Here is a 20936-nt window from a genome sequence, read left to right on the forward strand (position 1 = left end):
CACCAAGGTCTAAGCTGCACATCACTCAAAAGATCTTTAAGCTTAAATTACTACCAAGAGTAAATAGATGCATCAAATATCTATGTGGGAATAGACAGCCTGGCTAAATTAATGAATAGACTATTGACCAATAGTCCTACGATGCTGGAGATTTGTTTTTAAAATACTCTAGAAGGAAATGTGCATGCATGCGGGAAGAAGTGTAAGGATTAAATAAAATTAGCAAAAATACTGCTAAGTATTCAAGTTGATGCTTAGTGTGTCATTCTCTCCATTTTGGTGTGAGTTTTAAAATGTCCACTAAAAAGAAAAATTAATATTTTAAAGTCACATAGTCTTTTGAGTCTCACAAGTGTGCCACTAAATGTTATACTGCAAGAGTTTGTTAGATATTTTATTATGATTATTCTCAAATTTAGCTTAAGGCTACCTTGTTCAGAAAATGACAGTGAGGAATGAAATAGAACCTGTAGATATGCATTGATGCTACATAAATGCATTTTCAGATGTGAGGGGTAGATGTATTGTACTGACCTTGTAGGGTCTCATTTTGTTTCTCTCCAGGAAGTCACCAGGAGATCATTTTAATGGTATGGCCTAGAACATTCTTTAGCCATTTTACTCATAAACATATGTGATGAAATAGGGTTTTTAACAGAACTTTTAAAGCAAACAAATGGAAACTAAGGATATCTCATGGGATTGTTGATGCTCTGATGAAGATCATATTGTTACAAACATAAAAATGTATGATTACCTAATCAATAAAAAATTTAAAAATCATTTTTACAAAATCCTATTGCTAATAAGATCACAAACATTAAGCTCTTTATAACATCTGTATCACATGCGTTTATTGGAGAAAACAGTTTATACGTTAGCATACAGAATGCTAGTAAAATATAGTATATAATAAGTGGTTCATTAACATTGTGGTAACAAAAAGGAGATCTGGGGGTTTATAAAAAATTTTGACTCATCATTAGTCATGTAAGTGATCCTTAAATGCCCATTCTAATATATGCTAGAGTGAATCAAAATACAATTAATTTTCTCATATGTACACTGACTCCAGAAATATCTGATAACAATTTGTATCATATAGCATACTTACATATAAATTATGAGAACTGTTCCCAAATAGTCCTTATAAATGAACAAATCAGAGTTTATTAGTTTTATTTCATAGATGAGCAACCTGACACCCTGAAAAGCTTGCTAAGAATCATTTCCAGATTCCAAATTTCAGCTGGTAATACAATAAGCAATATAAGATAATCTCTAAATTATTCAAGAAAGGCATCTTTTTTTTCATTTACTAAATGTATTTTGTACAATGCTGATTCCAAATTTTCTCATATCCAGTATTTATGTAATTTCAACTTCAATTTTCATCAAAGCTTTGGATTCCATGGCCCTCCCAAGCTATATACAAAACTATGACTTCTGTCTCAGCCATCTGAATAGAAACCCATGCTGCTCTTGTCTGGGGACCAATTGTGCTCATCATTTTGTAACTTCTGTTAAAAAAATACCTTTAAATATTTTGAAAATACACCCTGGTTCTTTGAACACTGATATAAAAACGATGTTTCCCAAAATTAAAATCTCAGAAAATCGAAGAAAACCAAGAGTGAATCCAAACTTAAGTCAAATGTGAACTCTTAATTTTACTCCCTAAACTTCACCCATGGAGGAATTTGATGCTTTAGTCCACAAAACCATGTCAGTTTTTAATTTTTCCTTTTACCTTTTACTTCTCTTTCTATACCATTAGCAAAATCCTAATGGTTTTATCTAAAATGTATCTTGAAGTTAGTCAATTGTCACTGCTTCTACTGCAACTGATTTGGTCAGTATCTCTTACAACATCTCTGTTTCTACCCTTACTTCAGTGTCTATTCCCATAACAGCAGCAAGAATGACTTAGTCAAAGGAGATGCTATGAAAAACGCCTTATATTGGGTAGTTTAGGTAGCAAATTTTTGCTCATCACAGTTCTAGAGAACAGGAACTTCAAGACCTAGGTGCCAACAGATCCGGTGTTTTAGAGAACGCTTGATTTCTGGTTTGTAGACAACTAGCTTCCTCTGTATTCTCACGGCAACAAGCAAAGAGATAGGAAACAAATTCTTTCATATCTCTTCTAATCCTTATAATTCCATGAATCACATCACAAGGCTCCAACTTTATAACCTAATTACCTGTGCACAATGACATCTCATTGGATATTGAACTTTCAAAGTATGAATTTGGAGGGACTGAAAACATTCTTTATATATGGAGCAGTGGCTCTTTTATCTTGATTCTTCGAACTTGATCATATCTTTCCTCTGTAAAAATCTGAGGTAGCCTCTTTTATTTCGGGCAGGGAGGGTGAGCTATTTCTTGGGCAGGGAGGCAGAAAGATGGAATCTCAAGCATGGTACCCAAGGCCTTTCAATACCTGTAACAAGAAATGCTGACTTCATCTCTAACTACTCTCCCACTTTCGTTATGCTAACTACCTGGCCTCCTTGCTGTTCATTGCAGATGCGCTCTGCTTCTCACCTTTGCGTCTTTACACTGGCTATTCCATACATATCTAAGTTTAAACTCTACCTTCTTCAAAGATTTGTTCAAGCAATTTCTTAAGGGTCCCAATCATCCTAATTAAACTGTAATCCACTTCTTTCCTTTACTCCCAATCTTCCTCACATGTTTTTCCTTTTTATTCCCCTGCAGTACCTATGTATTCGCATACTATTCATTTATTTCCTTCATTGTCAAATCCTGTTTGAATATAAGCTTCACTGGATTGCAGACTTTGATTCCTACATGATATATTCCAATTGTCTGGCACAGTGTTGATAATATAATGTGTATTCAAACTACATGTTTATTAAATAGGTAAAATCTTTGAAGCTAACTACAGTTAAGACATCAGTGCATCCTTTTCAGGCTGATATTCTATGCTTATATTTGTAATGTAGCTTCATTTTTCACTAAAATTTACTATTATATCCTGAGAGTTCATTTGTTTAGAAAATTCAAACAAAACAGGCTTAGCTATTTAAAATACCACAAGTGCAACAAAAAAGTCTCTAGATAGGTGACATTACATTTCAAAATTTTATAAACCGTTAAGGCTCTAGGTACATGAAGTACATGAAGGAAATTTAACTTGGCGTGTAACTTATGGTTTGTGGTATTAAGTGCAAAATAAGTTACTAAATCCATAAGCATAACTTTTCTTCTATTGAAAGAGTTAAGGTGGATACATTTTAAAAAGGCTATCAGCAAATTTGTAAACCCCTTGAGAATATAAGCTTTTTTGGGGGAGGGAGGAGGTGAATTTCTACAGGATCAAATGTGCAGGGTAGCTTAGAAAGCTTAGAATTCTCTATTTTATTTTTGGAATTCTCAACTAGTCTCATAGATAATCGTCCCTCTTCACATACTTCATTACACTGAACCAGGACAGACCGTTTAAAGGACCAGTCCCAAGGCGAGGATCATACAGGCTGCCTCCAAGCCAACAATAATCCAAGACTAGCTGCTGATTACCCTTAAGTAGGATATCAGAGTCAGTATTCAGTGTTATCATTTTAGTAATAAGACCCAGATGTAAACATGAATTGAGAGCTATGAAGATAAGATCCAGAGGTACAACATGATGAAAATGCCTGAAAACTAAAGGCCAAGTGACTCACACAGCAGAGAATCCAAGGTTCGTCCTAGGAAAAACACAGTGAGGTATTAAAACCACCATCCGCTCCTCTGTTACTTCTGTGACTGGAAATGAGGCAAAGATACCAGAAACACAATTAAAAGGTTCTCTATTCATTCTACCATGGCTCCCTGCAGCTGTCAGGCACAACAAGTGTCCATTAGATTTAATGGACAAGAAGGGAGAATAAGAAGGAAAAATCAGAGTAAGGTAATAGCAGCGTCCCTTTAGTATTTCTTGAGAGATACAGATTGTATTTACTGATAAAGATTTGGGATATTTAATGATAAAGATTCAGGGTTGGACTTGGGCACTGTGACAAAGGGAACATTCTAAAGCACATTTCCATGTGACATTTAAATGAAGATCACCTGTTTATCATCTATGTTTTCCTATTAGCTGGTGTCTTGTCATTTCACACAAATCCCTTAGGAATGCTTTCTACAAAATGGTTGCACATCTCTCCAAAGAAGTATACATGGCTCATATCCTCATACAGAAAACATTAATATTACAAAATCAGTTTCTACTATTCCCACTGTATTTGTAATTCCCATGAAATGAATGTATTCAATAAATATTCATTGAGCATCACTAATGTGCCAAGTGCTATTGTATGTATTAAGGAAATTGAAACAAACAAAACATTGACTTTGTACGTTTTTGCATATGCTCCTCATACTAAAAACAATTTTTTTTTAAATTTTAAATCAATCCTTTACTCGTTCATACATTTTCTCCCATTTATCCAAATTGTGACCATGGGGCGAAACTGGGAAATCTTTACACGCACCCATAGCATGTCAAATTTGGGGAGGACTACTTGCCCTATTAATAACATAATGCTGAAAGAATCAGTGCTTTTATTGGACTGATATGTGGGATTCCTTGTGATTATAATAACTAACCTTTACCAAGTTTCTCTTCTTGGAGAATATGAAAGTACTGCAGGTTTTCCACAGCCAATCCACCTAACAAACATTAACAAGGAAAACTTCTTAAGGGTTATTATCAATATTTCATCAAAACGGCTATAATAAGGGCTAGATATTACCATGGTCTGCTTTGTGAAATGGGTTAATAATTATTAATTATAGCCCATAAAGCCAAAAGATTCAGTTGAGATGATGTAAACAAAGGGAGGTTTTTTTCATTCAAAAAGGCAAGACTTTGTAAATCTCAGAAAATCACTTTACACACAAAAAAAGTTCAATAGTTCTCTGAGTTTATGGAAGTAGAGTTAAATTCAATATGAAATAATGTTCAGCACCAGTATGATATCATAAAGTTAATGTCGTTCAGAAAGTAAATACAAACTTCTGTGCCACATGCTAAGGTCTTTACAGATATTAAAACGACAATTTTTAAAAAGATTTATTTATTTTTATTGGAAGGTCAGATTTACAGAGAGAAAGAAAGATAAAGATCTTTCATCCACTGGCTCATTCCCCAAGTGGTTACAATAGCCTGAGCTGAGCCCATCCAAAGCTAGGAGCCAGGAGTTTCTTGTTCTCCTACACAGGTGCAGGGTCCCAAGGCTTTGGGTCATGCTTTACTGCTCTCCCAGCCCATAAGCAGGGATATGGATGGAAACAGAGTGGGCAGGACACAAACCAATGCCCATATGGCATGCCAGCGCTTGCAAGGTGAGGATTTACCTACTGTGCCATCACACTGAACCCAGGATCCGGGTTTTGAAAATAAATGGCTTTAGGCCACAAGTAGGGAGCTGGAAGGGAAGTGGAGCAGCGGCAATACAAACCAGCGCCCATATGCGATCTTGGCACATGCAAGGCGAGGATTTTAGCCACTAGGCTACCGCACCAGGCCCTAAGATGACAATTTTTAAAAAATGTTTCTAGGAAGCACATTTTTATTATCATACCCATTGTATAGGTGATAAAGCTGAGGCATGGAGTAGCTAAGTTAAGTGGCTAAGGTTATTTAGCTGGTAAATTAGAGTAAGGATTTGGATTTAGGTGCTATCCTCTGGTTTCCTAATTATCAGGCCCATGTATTTCTCCTGAGTTTTTATGATCCTCTCAGAGCCTCACACTGATGAAGTATACACAATCCTATTCCTAGTCCAGGAAAGAAAAAAATGTTAATTACAGCTTTCCTATCACAATGTCTTAATTAGCCTAATTCTCACTCAACTGATTTTTAAAAGAAGATAACAATGCAAATGAATAGAATCACCTGGCAGGTTCAAGCACGGGAGAAACCAGGCTGGATCTCAGCACTACCCTGACTGATGCTTGAATGACCTTTTGCAAATGACTCCTTCAACACCTAGTTTCCCCACTTGTAAAATGGATGCTATAATTACAGCATTGTGTAAGGACAAAGCAAGAAGGCCACAGACAATGCTCCACAAATAGTATGTATGTAGCACATGCATAATGTCATATATAATAAGTAGGAGTAGCATCAATTAAACTATGAACCAAATGATCTCTTGATTCTTGGCACTAGAAAAGGAGTTCTCTTCTATTTTTTTTTTATGACAGTATACAAAACAATGAACCAAATTATAAGTCATAAAATTCATTACATTTTTCCTGCGGAAGCCAGAAAGGCGATTGAAGCTATTGGTCGATATGCTATTAGTTATCCTCCCTATTCCAAAATGTATGTATTCTTGCATCTTGAGACACCTTGCATAAAATAATCACCGTGACTCCAAGAGGTCAAATGACCAAGCAGTTAATGCTTCTCTGAGAAGTGCTCAATAATTCATTTTACAAATTTCAGTTTGAAGACGACATTGAGGTTAAGAAAAATTGACATTTGGTCTGTGAACTTAATGTCAAGCTCCAGAAAAACTCCGGGCAGCACATGTTTAGCAATTAATAGGGCGCAGACAGTAAAGATGCTGCCAAATTATAAAACAAGTCTTGGAGATGACCAAAACAAACAAACAAAAAATGCTGCTAGGTATTGATTATGGTGACCATTCAGTTCCTATTGAGCTACCGAAAGAATCATTCATTTTCCAGCAGAGCCAGCTCATTTGCAAGATAAAAGAGAGGCATTTCTGCACATGCCCATAATGTTCTTCACCACTGGGGGCAGCTTTACATAAGACTGCATTCACTGAAACCAAAGCAACAGTCCGAGCAGCTTTCAGAATGACAGTCTGCAGAAGTGAGCTGAGCGTGTGCGCGGTACGAGGCTCTCCTGTCTTCTGGGCTCCAACGCAGCGCTGTGGCTGAACTGGGTGCTCACCACAGGAACAGCTGGGCTATGGAATACACATGTGGCCGCTCAGGTAGCCCCACGTTGCCTGAAGGAATACATCATGCTTTCTGATAAGAAGAAATTATAGAAGACAGTTTTTTTTAAGCCCTCATCTCCACCCCCCCTCAAAAAAACCTGTAAAGATGCAAAAACGTAATATCCACGAAGATCCTATTACCTAGGAAGATTTTGATATTTTGCTACAAATGCGGTATTGGGATTTATTTGTTCTTGGAGTGTTCTGCGTGGCTGGCAAAGAATAATGTTCCAAAACCGGTCCATCTCCCAAGGGGTCCAATTTTTCTTCCTGGGTGTCAGTGAGCCCTGACTCACTACAGTGCAGCTGACAGGGGCTGTCATGCAAGTGGCCCCCTAAGCCAAAGCAAAAGACTTAAGGACGACCTTTGAACAATACAAAGGATGGGTATGTTTTGTCATTTTTTTTCTTTTCTTCTTAAAAAAAAATAACCTCTAGTGTATGTAATAATTCTGCCTTAATTATTTTAGAGATTACCTTGCTTTGCTCTAAGATTATAAATTCAATTGCTTAGTAGACATGTCTTCTTGATTAACAATTTTAAAAAATGTAAAAGCAATCCTCTTTAAATTAAACAAGGAGATATTTGCTGTTGAACCTTCTTATCTAGATTTAAATTCTTAAATATGAATCTATATGCCTATTTCTGTTTGATTATAAATGAATTCTTTTTTGGGGGGATAACTTTTCTGAGTTGTTTTTATTTCCAGGTTTCAATGTAATTAGGCTACTGAGCGGATCAGCTGTAGCACTGGTTATAGCCCCCACTGTCTTACTGACAATGCTGTCTTCTGCTGAACGAGGATGCCCTAAGGGCTGTAGGTGTGAAGGCAAAATGGTTTATTGTGAATCTCAGAAATTACAGGAGATACCCTCAAGTATATCTGCTGGTTGCTTAGGCTTATCCCTTCGCTATAACAGCCTTCAAAAACTTAAGTATAATCAATTTAAAGGGCTCAACCAGCTCACCTGGCTGTATCTTGACCATAACCATATCAGCAATATTGATGAAAATGCTTTTAATGGAATACGCAGACTCAAAGAGTTGATTCTGAGTTCCAATAGAATCTCCTATTTTCTTAACAATACCTTCAGACCTGTAACAAATTTACGGAACTTGGATCTGTCCTATAATCAGCTGCATTCTCTGGGTTCTGAACAGTTTCGGGGCTTGCGGAAGCTGCTGAGTTTACATTTACGGTCCAACTCCCTGAGAACCATCCCTGTACGAATATTTCAAGACTGCCGCAACCTGGAACTTTTGGACCTGGGATATAACAGGATCCGAAGTTTAGCCAGGAATGTTTTTGCTGGCATGATCAGACTCAAAGAACTTCATCTGGAGCACAATCAATTTTCCAAGCTCAACCTGGCCCTTTTTCCAAGGTTGGTGAGCCTTCAGAACCTTTATTTGCAGTGGAATAAAATCAGTGTCATAGGACAGACCATGTCCTGGACCTGGAGTTCATTACAAAGGCTTGACTTATCAGGCAATGAGATCGAGGCTTTCAGTGGACCCAGTGTTTTCCAGTGTGTCCCGAATCTGCAGCGCCTCAACCTGGATTCTAACAAGCTCACATTTATTGGTCAAGAGATTCTGGATTCTTGGATATCCCTCAATGACATCAGTCTTGCTGGGAATATATGGGAATGCAGCAGAAATATTTGTTCCCTGGTAAACTGGCTGAAAAGTTTTAAAGGTCTGAGGGAGAATACAATTATCTGTGCCAGTCCCAAAGAACTACAAGGAGTAAACGTGATTGATGCAGTGAAGAACTACAGCATCTGTGGCAAAAGTACCACGGAGAGGTTGGATCTGGCCAGGGCTCTCCCAAAGCCAACATTTAAGCCCAAGCTCCCCAGGCCGAAACATGAGAGCAAACCTCCTCTCCCCCCCACGGTGGGAGCGACGGAGCCAGGCCCAGAGAGCGATGCCGACACGGAGCATATCTCTTTCCATAAAATCATCGCAGGCAGCGTGGCCCTTTTCCTGTCCGTGCTCGTCATCCTGCTTGTTATCTACGTGTCATGGAAGCGGTACCCTGCGAGCATGAAGCAGCTGCAGCAGCGCTCCCTCATGCGAAGGCACAGGAAAAAGAAAAGACAGTCACTAAAGCAAATGACTCCCAGCACCCAGGAATTTTACGTAGATTATAAACCCACCAACACGGAGACCAGCGAGATGCTGCTGAATGGGACAGGACCCTGCACCTATAACAAATCAGGCTCCAGGGAGTGTGAGGTATGAACCATTGTGATAAAAATTGCTCTTAAACGCTGGGAAATAAGTGGTCTTTAATGAACTCTGCTGACTATAGAGGGAACGTGGTGCTCCCCCCCTGTCTCACTTTGCTTTCTGGCAAGGTTCTTTTCTGTCTTAGAGCATTCGTAATGCTGGTCATTTTCCCTTCATACGTAATCAACCCATTGAAATTTAAATACCACAATTAATGTGAGGCTTGAACTCTGATTTAAAATAATGCCTATTGTATATGACCTTCTATTGATTCCGTTAATGTCTCATGTCTTTTAAGATAAAACTTCTTTCCTAAGCAACACCCACATGTGCTGTTACTCTTGGTAACATCAAAGGCTTGGAGCTCATAGGCAATTGAAGGAAAGGGGTGTGATGAACCCAGATAATCAGAGGTTGAACTGATTCAAGGGGATAGCTTGATTATAGGAACATTATGGAAAGAACCTTGAAAGTAATGCTGGATTTAGAAACAATTTGTAGCAAACTATCAAAAGACCACACTGGGTTAAAGCAGCACTGTTGGCAGAGGTGTCTGAATTACAGAAAGCCAAGGACAGGGAGGAACTGTTACAGGGTTAAAATACTGCAAAAGTAGATGGTTATAAAATGTGAGCATGTTAAAAATACAAAGTTTTACACTTGAAGCTTGTCTCAGATCCATGCATGATAAATCAGACTTGAGGTTTCACTGTCACTTTCTTCTAGCCCGTATGTTTCCCAGATAATTAAATAGCCAAGAGGCAAATTTAGGGAGGTGGATTTCTCCACTGCTCCTTCCATGGGGAGTGTTTACAGATACAGTTACAGATGTGAGTGCAGCTTGCCTAACCCATGTGGCTGGGAGCTTAGCTGCGGCTCCCTCACAGTTTTTTTGTTAGTGAAACATTGTTAGTGGAATCATGAGCTCTATCCTGTTCAATTCAGTATTTGTCAGACTGTCCTATCATGTTCCATGATGGGCCCTGCACACAATAGTATCTCACTAACACTTCCTTTCAGATGTGTAAAGAGAACACATATCAAGACATGCTTTCTACCAACAGTCTCACTGGAAAGATGACTTCAAAAACACCTTAGTATACAGAATCTTACAGAAAAAAGCACCACCAACACGACAAAAACAATTTTTCCTTTTGGTACTGCTGACATGACCGTGTCCCTGTGCTCATCTGTATTGTGCACACATCCATCAGCACAATTCTGTATAGACCCTGTTGGCAATCCGTAAGCTGTATGCATGTTTTTATGTCACTGGTGAAAGTTTATTGACTGCAGCAAAAATATAGGCTCTGTTTTTAAGTAACTTGAACCATAGTCTATTAAGCTTTTAGAGAAATATCTATAATCTGTATTATCTTTCACCTCCATAATGAACAGTTCTATTATATGAGGGGAAAAAAAACAACAACTCAGGAATTGCAACATTGGGGCCTCATTTAATGTGTTTCCTTTAATGTGGCTTGCCAACTCCTACATCTTTAACCATGTCTCTATTCTTTCAAATAGAGTCACTGCAGTAAAAAAGAAAATGAGTATTTTTACCAGTATTTTTATATAGTTTGGAGAAGTATCACATGTTTTAAAAATTTAGGCAAGTCACCATGAAATAGAATAGCAAGGAAGTCAGATAATTAAAATAATACCCCTGTAAGCAATGAAAAAAATGGAAATATGTAAAATGGATTAAATGTTAAAATAGATATCAGTGCAGTGCAGAAAAGCATTGCAGCTATATGTTTACTCATAAATGATTACTGAATATATACTTATTAATGGCAAACAACCACATATTTATAATTCATTAGTAATCCAAATACTTCCTTACAGTACTATCAACTGGATGACTGAGCCTACTGTGATATTTTTCACTGAAGTTGTAATTTAAATTTTTACATAAATGTCAGTAAATACATATTCCATCTAGAAAAAAGACCCTGGTCAGCCTAATTTTTATCATACTAAGATGAATGTATTACCTAAGTTCAGTGTTAAGGTTTAAAAAAAACCCTACTTCTATTTATTGACTTGATATTCTACCTTATTTTCCTGGATACCATATATATTTAGACATTACATATTTAAGCTTAGATTTTCAATTCTGATTCCATGGCACTACCATTATATATAAAATATATTTGCTGAATAGAAAGTATTTCTAAAATTGGAGCCACTTGTAGTGGAACATATTAATGACTATGGCCAAATAGACAACCAATATTTTGTAAGCCTAACTTCTTATACATTTAATAATAGATGAAAAAACTGGTTTTGATCCCATAAGTTCTTTTCTTTCTCTCCCCTCACCCCCACTCCCACTTCCATCCTCACCTCTCACCCCACTCCTGCCCTTTGGGAGATGTTGCCACTATCCTCTGAGCACAGCAATGTAACACTTACAGGTTAGATAATAACACATCACCATTGTAAATTATCAAATCCAACTGACAAATGCTATCTTGGTAAAGACTTTTGCCCTAACCTACACCTCCATGGCACTTTCTGGAATAAATACCATAAATATATTTTCCTATGTACTTCTAACTCAGTGTAGACTAGGGAAATCTTATTGGTATTCAGTGTTTTAGGGCAAATATACATGAAATTTCATCTTCTTCAAAGGTGACAGCAGTTAAAGAATTAGCCTGACCTGTTGAACCAGAAGGCAGAAACACACTGTTGCAGAATGGATTCAGTCAGTACTCTGGACGCTTTATTATAACAGAGAAGAAAGGGAGCTTAGTCTCTCTGAGCTGCGTGTGTGGATTCTCTCCCTCACCCCAACTCATTTTATTAGTCTCAGTAAGCCTTGTGCTACCACAGCATAGACTGAATAGCTTCAGTGCCGTGGTTTTCTAAGCAACACTTATTCAAGATATTTTTACTTTAAGTAAGTTTGTGTTTCCAAGGATGTTGACATTATACCTTTTCATAGGATTTAAGTCGTTTTTTGCTTGATTTCGTGAGTCAACTACCCAGGTAGGCCAACTGGCAATAAACTGTATTTCTGTGGAGCGGCAGTGACCTCCAGTGGCTGGTTAGACTAACCACAGTTACTCGGCTATTGTAGGTTTTTATGCTGAATCCTTATGTAAAGGTACTTAACAGGTGTGTTGTTGTTGATCTGTACATCAGATTTGAATTTTACTTAGTTTCTTTCTCTGGGAAACATATTTGTTATGTGCTTTTTCAAAGTTTTATTTTTCATAATGACTTTTTAGTAACATCAGAACAGAAGCCATAGAATTACCAGCAAGGATGAGAAATGTGTTCAAAACATGAAACACACACAATGCAGTAAGAACAGATAAGACAATTTTAAAGGGTTGATACAAACAGATATTTGCCAAATATTCTAAGTTTTTTAATTAACTATCTGAACACTTTCATAGGTAGATGCTAAAATATAACATAATTTAGATTGGGAAATCAAATTTCAATACATAAATATTGAAAGAAAAAGCATCAATTATATACTAATCAGTAGGGATATAGGATCCATCAGGGGGAAGGAGGCTCTTATTGTGGTTCCATCTAGCTTGCTGATCGCGCCAGTGACCTGTGCTTTGCCTCAGTGCTTACTTCCTCCTTCCCCCTTTCCAGCTAGCTGAACACTGGTTCTATTAGGCTCTCTGACAATGATGTTACAGTCTAAGAGGTGATGATTCATGGATACTGAAGTTATGCCCTCCTTCTGAAAAAGGATAATGCAGAGTCAGATTCATGGATTTGGAATGGATTTGGCTTTTAGAATGCTGTAGGTATATGATACATCTTTTCCTCCCTGGACATTTACCAAGATGAAGACTCAAAAAAAGATTTTTTTTTTAAAGTGTGGATTAAACTAGCATCATAAACAAGCATTAGAATAGGAATCCTAAGGTAAAATGAGTTCCAGACTTAACAAATGAGAAATAAATAATTCAGGAATTACATGATTCTTCTATCCCTTTTTTCCCTGGTTCTCATTAGAATCTACATCTGTAGCACATCCATGGAGTTTTCCATTCTTGTAGTCTCTTGGCTAGCTACATAAAAATTAGAGGCAGTTAGGAGAAACTATGGGCAAGAAAAGAACAACAGTGCAGGTGAATGACAAAAGTAAGTTAAACAGAATAGAATGAATGAAAGTTAAACAGCTTATGTAACTGGCTTTTGTAAAGATAGGGCAAAATGTACAAGTCAAAGTGACTATTTCTCAAATTATTACAGCATACGGAATTGGATTAAATTTTTCCTAAAGCTCCAAAGTCACTGGTGATTTTGACTCATAAGGTAGAATACAACAAAAACACTACAGAAAATAAAATTATTTGTAATTTTTTCTCATTTGTGGAAAGTACCATAATCATACAAGGTAGAGTATGGGACTTATACATTAACACATTAATTCTGGATTCTCTAACATTTGAAAATCAAGTGTTTTCAAGACAATTTCTGTGCTTTTATGAACTGTAACTTTCTCAAATATAAAACATATACATGCTATTGCTTGCTCATTATTATTAGGAGGACTAAATATGAATCGCACTTTGTAAACTCTAAAGAGGAAACTATCCACTATTTTCAAAGATCACCCAGTGTTTCTGGCTATGTGTGCTTGGACCAGGTTAAAAAAATTGAGTCTATGTTACAGAAGTGCAAATTCATTTACATCACTACGAACACAGAATTTACTTTTGACTTCTCATTTCCATACATATCTAGTTCTTCCACTCTCTTTGGCCTAAGTCTGGGATTTTTTTCAATAATGATGAAAAGTGTACAACACACATAAAGATACCAAGCAGAGAATACAGAACCCCAAACTTAGCAAACTAAAACCAAGATTTTAGGTGTGCTTAAATCAGGTGAGTACAGCACAGACTTCGAAGTATTGTGGAAGTCTATTTATCTATCTCTCTCCCAGATCCCTGATTGCAGCCCTTGTTGCCTTCAAACTATATAATGATAATAGTTACATGTAAAGATGACATCATCATTAAGCCACCAGTAGCTATTTATAACTTAGTACTGTGGGATTAGCACACATTTCAGGTGTCAATCATAGCATTTGTTCTGTTGTTCCTCCTATACACATCCTAACGGAAGACTACAGCCAAGTTTTCTTCTTGGTGTAGAAATTACTTTTACTTTCTCCTGTCACTTATACCCACTGAATTTCACTGTAATAAAAAAATAAGTAGCATTAAAAGCACAAGGGTTTTTTTTTTTCTTCTCTCTTCTGAATAACAGGCTATTTGCTTATGTAAAATTACATGCTTAACTCATCAAATAATTACCAGTAAAAATCATAAATCTCTCTCCACGGGTGTAGCAGTCGCTACTAAGTACAAGGCAATGGATGTATTCCAAAAATTCTTACAGTTTAAGCAGGCTCAAAGTCCTCGTCTTGGATAGCAGTTTCTATAATATCTCTGGATCAGAGAGAGGATGATTTGGTTTCTCAGAGGAATAAGCATCTGAGAATGATATGCTGCTGAACTTCAAAGAATTCCACATGATTATTCTTGAGTAGGGTCTCCTGAAGATGCAGGAGAATGTGTGAGCACATAGAGATTATCGGGAATAGTCTCCAGGAATTTGGGTCATGGAATTAAGATTTAGCAGAAACAGTATATTTTACGATTGCACTTTCTTAACAACAGAACTTCTATCAGCAACAAATAACCCATTTTATTGGAGGAGAAAAAGAGAACATAATTTCTATCTTATCCTTATCAATAAATGTAATGAAAATTAGTAACTTTCTTGACAACTCTCTGTTTTGTGGGCTTTTAATTATTTAATTTAATTATTATCCTCAGGGATTCCTACCCCTCCCAAGAAGTAATTTCATTTGTTTCTTCCTTCTATTTTCAAATTGTGTCTCTCCACGTTCTCTGTTCCCTAGATCACAAAAAAGTCATCCCAATATAAATGAACACAATTTGGCCATTTCACACAAATAAGTAACCTATCTCCAATAGAAAGAGATATTAAAACACAAGGCAAACTTAATGCTGGCAGATCACTTCTCTTTACAAACTGCAAAAACACTTCTAAGGTATTTTCAAATTTTTAACTACAAAAAAAAAAAAAAGAGAGAGAGAGAGACAGAAATATGACAGAATGGTTGGTCTGGCAAATAACAAACCTTACTAGTTTTCCTTTTAATTAACTAACACCCAGAAAACAACAGGACTTATGCATGGGATTACTTTACAATATTTCACCAATCAAAAACATTTCTCCGTCAAAATTATATTTTTGTGTTTTTTCAGGGAAAGAAATAAATATTATACTAAATGAAAGCATTTTTAATAAAGCTACATTATATTTATTTTATTTAGCCAAAATGCAAAATACTTTTTGTCAGTAAAGACCAAAGGACTTCAATTAAACAGAAATCTTTATTTAGCCCTCCAGATGCTCCAGTTTCACAATGTGGTGGCAAAACCACAATGTCCTCAGATACTGAGACTGTCTTACAGGGAGGATACACTATTGATGGTGTACCTGATTTCATCTGTGTGGTCTTACATCTACCAAAAACATGCTTCTCATCATTAATAATGACCTATACATTCCGAAAGAAAGAAATGCATATGAACCCCTATCTGTGCAGTCAACCAGAATCTCAAAAGAATTCTAAAGGAAAACTATAGAAGACATTATGTTGATGCTGAAAAATATCAATTGTAAAACTGATAAACTTGTGACAGAACCATAGCAGTGAAAAAATGCTTTAAGTCACATGAGTGTAAACTCTACAATGTCTATGACAGTGAAGACACATTTAAACTCTAACTCAGCATTTCAAGATTCAGTATTGACTTGTACTTATCAATTTATGACAGATTTTGCACAATTTGCATAAAATTTTGAAGTGAAAATTTGATAGAGTGGGTTTGTGTACAGCTGTATATTCAAAGGCAGATTAGGTAACAATGTTGCCTTTTTAAAGAAAAATATTCAAAATCTGTATAATCTGGCAAAATAAGTATTTTATGTTTTTCCCAAGTTAGACACATTATAGATTCCTAGAATATAGCAAACTATAATTTGCTGTATATTTTATTAACTTTTTATATCTGTGTCTACATATTCTATGTAACTGAGTCCTTATGAAGTACAAGGAATCTATGCATATTATGATTTGATAAGAAAGATTTATAACTTTCATAATAAACTCAGTTTTTAAATAAATCAACAGAGGTCTTTTAGTGAATTATCTGTTAATCATATATGTTTTTACTTCTTTATGTCTGCCTAAAATAATTCACATCCTATCCAAACTTGGCTTCATATGCCAAATTATACATATCCAGTTCCCATCACGAAATAATTTCCAGTGATTTACCATTACGATATTCCAATACTAGCTAAATTCTAATCTGCCATTCTTCCCACCCTGTGTTACCACACCACCCCATTTCATGTCATTAAAGGCAGCATAGTGCCCCACATGGTAGCCTAATGTCTAAAGTCCTCACCGTGCATGTGCTGGGATCCCATATCGGAACCAGTTCTAATCCAAGCAGCTCCACTTCCCATCCAGCTCTCTGCTTGTGGCCTCGGAAAGCAGATAGGATGGCCCAAAGCTGTGGTACCCTGAACCTGCATGGGAGACCAGGAAGAAGTTCCTGGCTCCTGGCTTCAGATCGGCTTAGCTCTGGCCATTATGCCCCCTTGGGGAGTGAATCATTGAATGGAAGATCTTCCTCTTTGTCTCTCCTCCTCCTTGTATATTTGACTTTCCAATAAAAATAAATAAATCTTTTTTAAAAAAAGGCAGCATGTACTTAGTCCTATATGCTTTTACTGCAGTAAATGTAAACATCATATATACTTTTATGAGTTCCACTCCAGTTATTTTATAGTCTAACACATGGAGATGTGTGGGGTTTTTATTCATTTGGACTGAAAGCAAAAGCATTAAGCTAGCCAGAAGTTAAAAAGGAAAGGTCAAGGTTGTTTCATAAAAAGTCAAAAACCTCATATTTTTCTAAAACTTAAAAATAATTTCAAATCATAAACAGCTTCCCTTTCACTTTTTTGATAGAATTGCTCTCTAGGTTTGCTAATTATTTAATACGCTTTACATTCCTTCTACTTTCCCATTTCTTATAAAGGGTAGTTTCTGACTTGTTTTTATTTGTTTGTTTTTTTGTTGCATCACTTTCACGACTGCAACTTTGGGTTCTCCATGTCTGGAATATCTGCTTTCTGTCTCTGCTTTCTGTGCTGGTTATCTATTCAGGATTTAAAAACGGTGAAATCTCTTGATCCACTTGTGCACAGGACAGTCTTGATTACCTATAGCCTATGAAATAAATGTCTGTTCCTAAATTTAGAACAGTATCATTGTGCTTCCAAGGACATTTACAATTAAATAAAGACAAACCCCTTTACCCAAAGGTATGAAAGTCATACACTGAATACAGGCACCCAAAAACAGGGTTCCGAAAAGCCCTTCTGGTGGTTAATGGCTTTGCAAACACCACTGAAATTATCCTTCATAGACTTTTCTGTATTTTTTGGCAAACATGATGTAGAAACTTCCCAGGAAAATTAAGGCAGGACAAGTCATGTTTTTCCTTCAGTACACTATACTTCAGGGATTTTCTCCATAAATTGTAATTTTGCATGTTGTTTATCTTTTGATTTTCTCCATTCTAGAAAAAACTTGGGCTATGGATCCAGGAAGAACTAAACTGGTCTTGGGAATTGAAAAACTTTCAGTCTTAATTTCATTAGAAAACATATAAAACAATGAAATCATAATCAAATTATTGTGAAAAGGTCAAGAAAGAAGACTGTGAATATGTAGCGTTTCATAGGTACTTTTCTATAATTACATGATTTAACACTCGTAAAAGTTCATGAAGATTTGAGTGACATGACACAGGATCACTTAGTACAGAGTTTGGCTCATAACAGTAACTCTCTCCTTTCCTTGTTTAGTTTTGCTTGCTAGGAATTCAGTATCTTAGGGCACTTTAATAAGAAACAAATTCTACTCTCTGTTTTTATTTAAAATGTCATATTCCTGGAAGAAAAGGTTTAAATTACCATTAAGTTTCCATAATTATGACAACTTCATATACTTCATAATTAATATATGTTCTTCTTGATTTTTGTTTCATGTATACCTTTTTCCCCCTATATACAATCTTTCCCAAATATTCCTAAATTGTTTCTATGCCAAAAATAATCTACAAGTGGCATTTAAGCAGCCTCTTTTTGATAGTGAGAAAAAAAAGCTATGGACATTCGCAGGAATTATTTTAAGGTACCTATGCACCAAGAAAAATTCATAGACAAAAAAGTAACATTGAGGCATATGGTTAATATTGAATGGAAGCAAATATTCACTGTCCTGGACCTCCCAACAAAGTTCATTAGCATCACCTCCTTTATTTCTGTGTAATTTTCTGTGCTCCAACCCCTGGAGTTAAGCAGGTTATCCTAAAGTGCCTAGGAGCTAAAGAAAATTCTGAGGCAAAGAAATAATATTTAATTCTAAATAGAAAAACACTTTGATTTTAGAGGAGACTGAGTTGTCAACACGTTTTGTTGTAACCGCTGTATGTTCACGACCTCTTCCTTTTCACCTCCTCTTAGGAACTGTCTTTCCTTCATCCCAAGTCCATCTCAGATCCTACCTATTATAAAAATCTTAATCTTGCCCTTCCTTCTTTCCATGATATTCTGTACAGGTATCAGAAAACAGCATATCTTGCTGACTTGTTTTAGAGTTATATATCTGTATCCTCTCCTTTGAGAAAATGGACCATCTCTTCTTTCTCAATTCAATTGTGATTTTAAGTCTTTAATTCATGAAGATACTTAACAGATTTTCTAAAGTGCAATCTGGAGTATAATCTAGGTTATTATAAATTAAGATTATAAACAATCCAGGACAAATATTTCAAATGTATAGAATGTATGGTGATTTTATTGTGTCAACTTCATATGCCATACAGTTAATACATGCTTGTATTGAATTTTGTTTTATGTATATTTTTTTCCCTACATACAATCTTTCCCAAACACTCCTAACCAGCTCTTATGCCACAGTCTCTCCATGGTAGTTAAAAAGGCTGTGGCCATTTTGGGTGACTATGAGCTAAGAAAAACACTGACACAAAGAAACAACATTTAATTCTAAATACAAATATATCTTAACTATAGCAGAGGTCAGTTGTCAGCGTTTGTTGTAAAAGCCATATATTTGTGACCTCTTCTTTGCCTGCTTTTCCTGGGAAAGGTCTTTGTCCTTTGTCCTGGATGTCTCCTAATCTTATTTTCAGTTTGAGAAGACTTCTGCTTTAGACACACACAAAGGCCTTCTTTTCTCTTACCACATGAAGAGGTCACCACACAGTTTTACAGCCTCATAGGTCATAGGTCTTTGGCTTGTTGATTATATGTATCTCCAAAGACATTGTTCTACTGAAGGAATTCAATCATAAAGTCAGAAGCTGAAACGTTACTAACATCTTTTTTTTCTTTTTATCTCCTAAACATTGATTATGCAGAAGGCATATGGGATCCTATCAAGATTAATCTACACAACTTATATGTGCACCTTCACACTGTTTAAAAAGGAAAATACCATTGGTTGTTGTCTCTTAGAAAAGCAGCATAATCAGAGTAGATTCATTTTGGGAAGATATGCAATGGAACAAACTGAGATGAAACTTTTCTATAGCCCCCAAATCTTGTAGTTATATTAATTCTTTGAAAATTGTACTATCCATTCTCTCCTATTTGATATCCTAAGCTCATTTAGTTGTCCTTTTAACCATCTTTCAAGAACTGCATTCCCCAGCCCCTCTCTTGCTTGCCCATTCTATGGTTTCGCTATGATGAGTGCATCACTTTTTATCTCTATCTGTCTTGATGTCTGGAAGCTGCTTTATTTTCAAGCTTTTGCTTCTATTCACTTTAAATTAGGAATGATTTAAGGAAGCAATGGAGGTTCTGCTTCTTCTAGCTCAAATAAAGGCATCTGGATTCATGGCTATGGATTGAAAAGACCAAAAAAAAAAAAAAACCCAATATTCTGAAATTTCTATTAATTCACCTTTGATTCTTCATAGAGTCTTTGATCACAACTGAATAACAGATACTAGTGACTAACTAATCTGTTGCCAGTCAGTCATAAAGAGGAAGGAAGGAAGGAAGGAGAGAGAGAGAAAGAGAGAGAGAGAGAGAGAGAGAGAGAGAGAGAGAGAGACTTATTGGATCTTCAATTTCAACTATACCTAAGTACCAATATCATCTCTGATAATATGACAGAAAAGAGTTAGGCTTCTAAATGCCTCTGTGTGCTCCAGCATTAGCATGCATCCTGCAGTAACTGTATTGTATCTCAAATTGATGAAAAAAAAATGCAGTTGAGTTTGCTAGAGAATCATTTGAGAGTTAATGAAACCTTCTTCACCTATAATTTAAATAAAAGGAAAAAGTCCAACACTCTCAAAGTCCAAGGGGGAAAGGCAGTTTAAGAAATAGAAGCCCTCTGTTTACCCAGGGAGGCACTTTACAAGGCAGACAGCTACACCACAGTAGAGAGACAACATTTCCTCAGCTGATTCAGTTCATTAAAATGCACAGTTACAACAGCCTTTCTTAGAGCCTGCAGCTGAATAACTGAGTTCTCCATTTTACTCCAATGTCACACAGAACGTGAAGAGGCAAACATACTG

The 20936-nt window shown here is 36.2% G+C and overlaps 2 protein-coding genes across 2 annotated transcripts in view; one reads left to right on the top strand and one right to left on the bottom strand.

The window, feature by feature from the left end:
* CTNNA3 (catenin alpha 3) overlaps nucleotides 1-20936 on the bottom strand; it is a 1082048-nt gene that overhangs the window by 675532 nt on the left and 385580 nt on the right. The window lies entirely within an intron of this gene.
* The window catches only part of LRRTM3 (leucine rich repeat transmembrane neuronal 3), a 121946-nt gene continuing 107828 nt past the window's right edge, over nucleotides 6819-20936 (top strand). The window contains exons 1-2 of the mRNA XM_040975831.1: nucleotides 6819-7373; nucleotides 7697-9228. Coding sequence (XP_040831765.1) covers nucleotides 7370-7373; nucleotides 7697-9228 — 1536 coding nt within the window. The 5' untranslated portion in view covers nucleotides 6819-7369. The remainder of the gene's footprint in view (nucleotides 7374-7696; nucleotides 9229-20936) is intronic.

The sequence above is a fragment of the Ochotona curzoniae genome, unplaced genomic scaffold, assembly GCF_017591425.1.
Source record: "Ochotona curzoniae isolate NIBS_2020 unplaced genomic scaffold, NIBS_Ocur_1.0 contig_2692, whole genome shotgun sequence".
Classification (NCBI taxonomy): Eukaryota; Metazoa; Chordata; class Mammalia; order Lagomorpha; family Ochotonidae; genus Ochotona; species Ochotona curzoniae.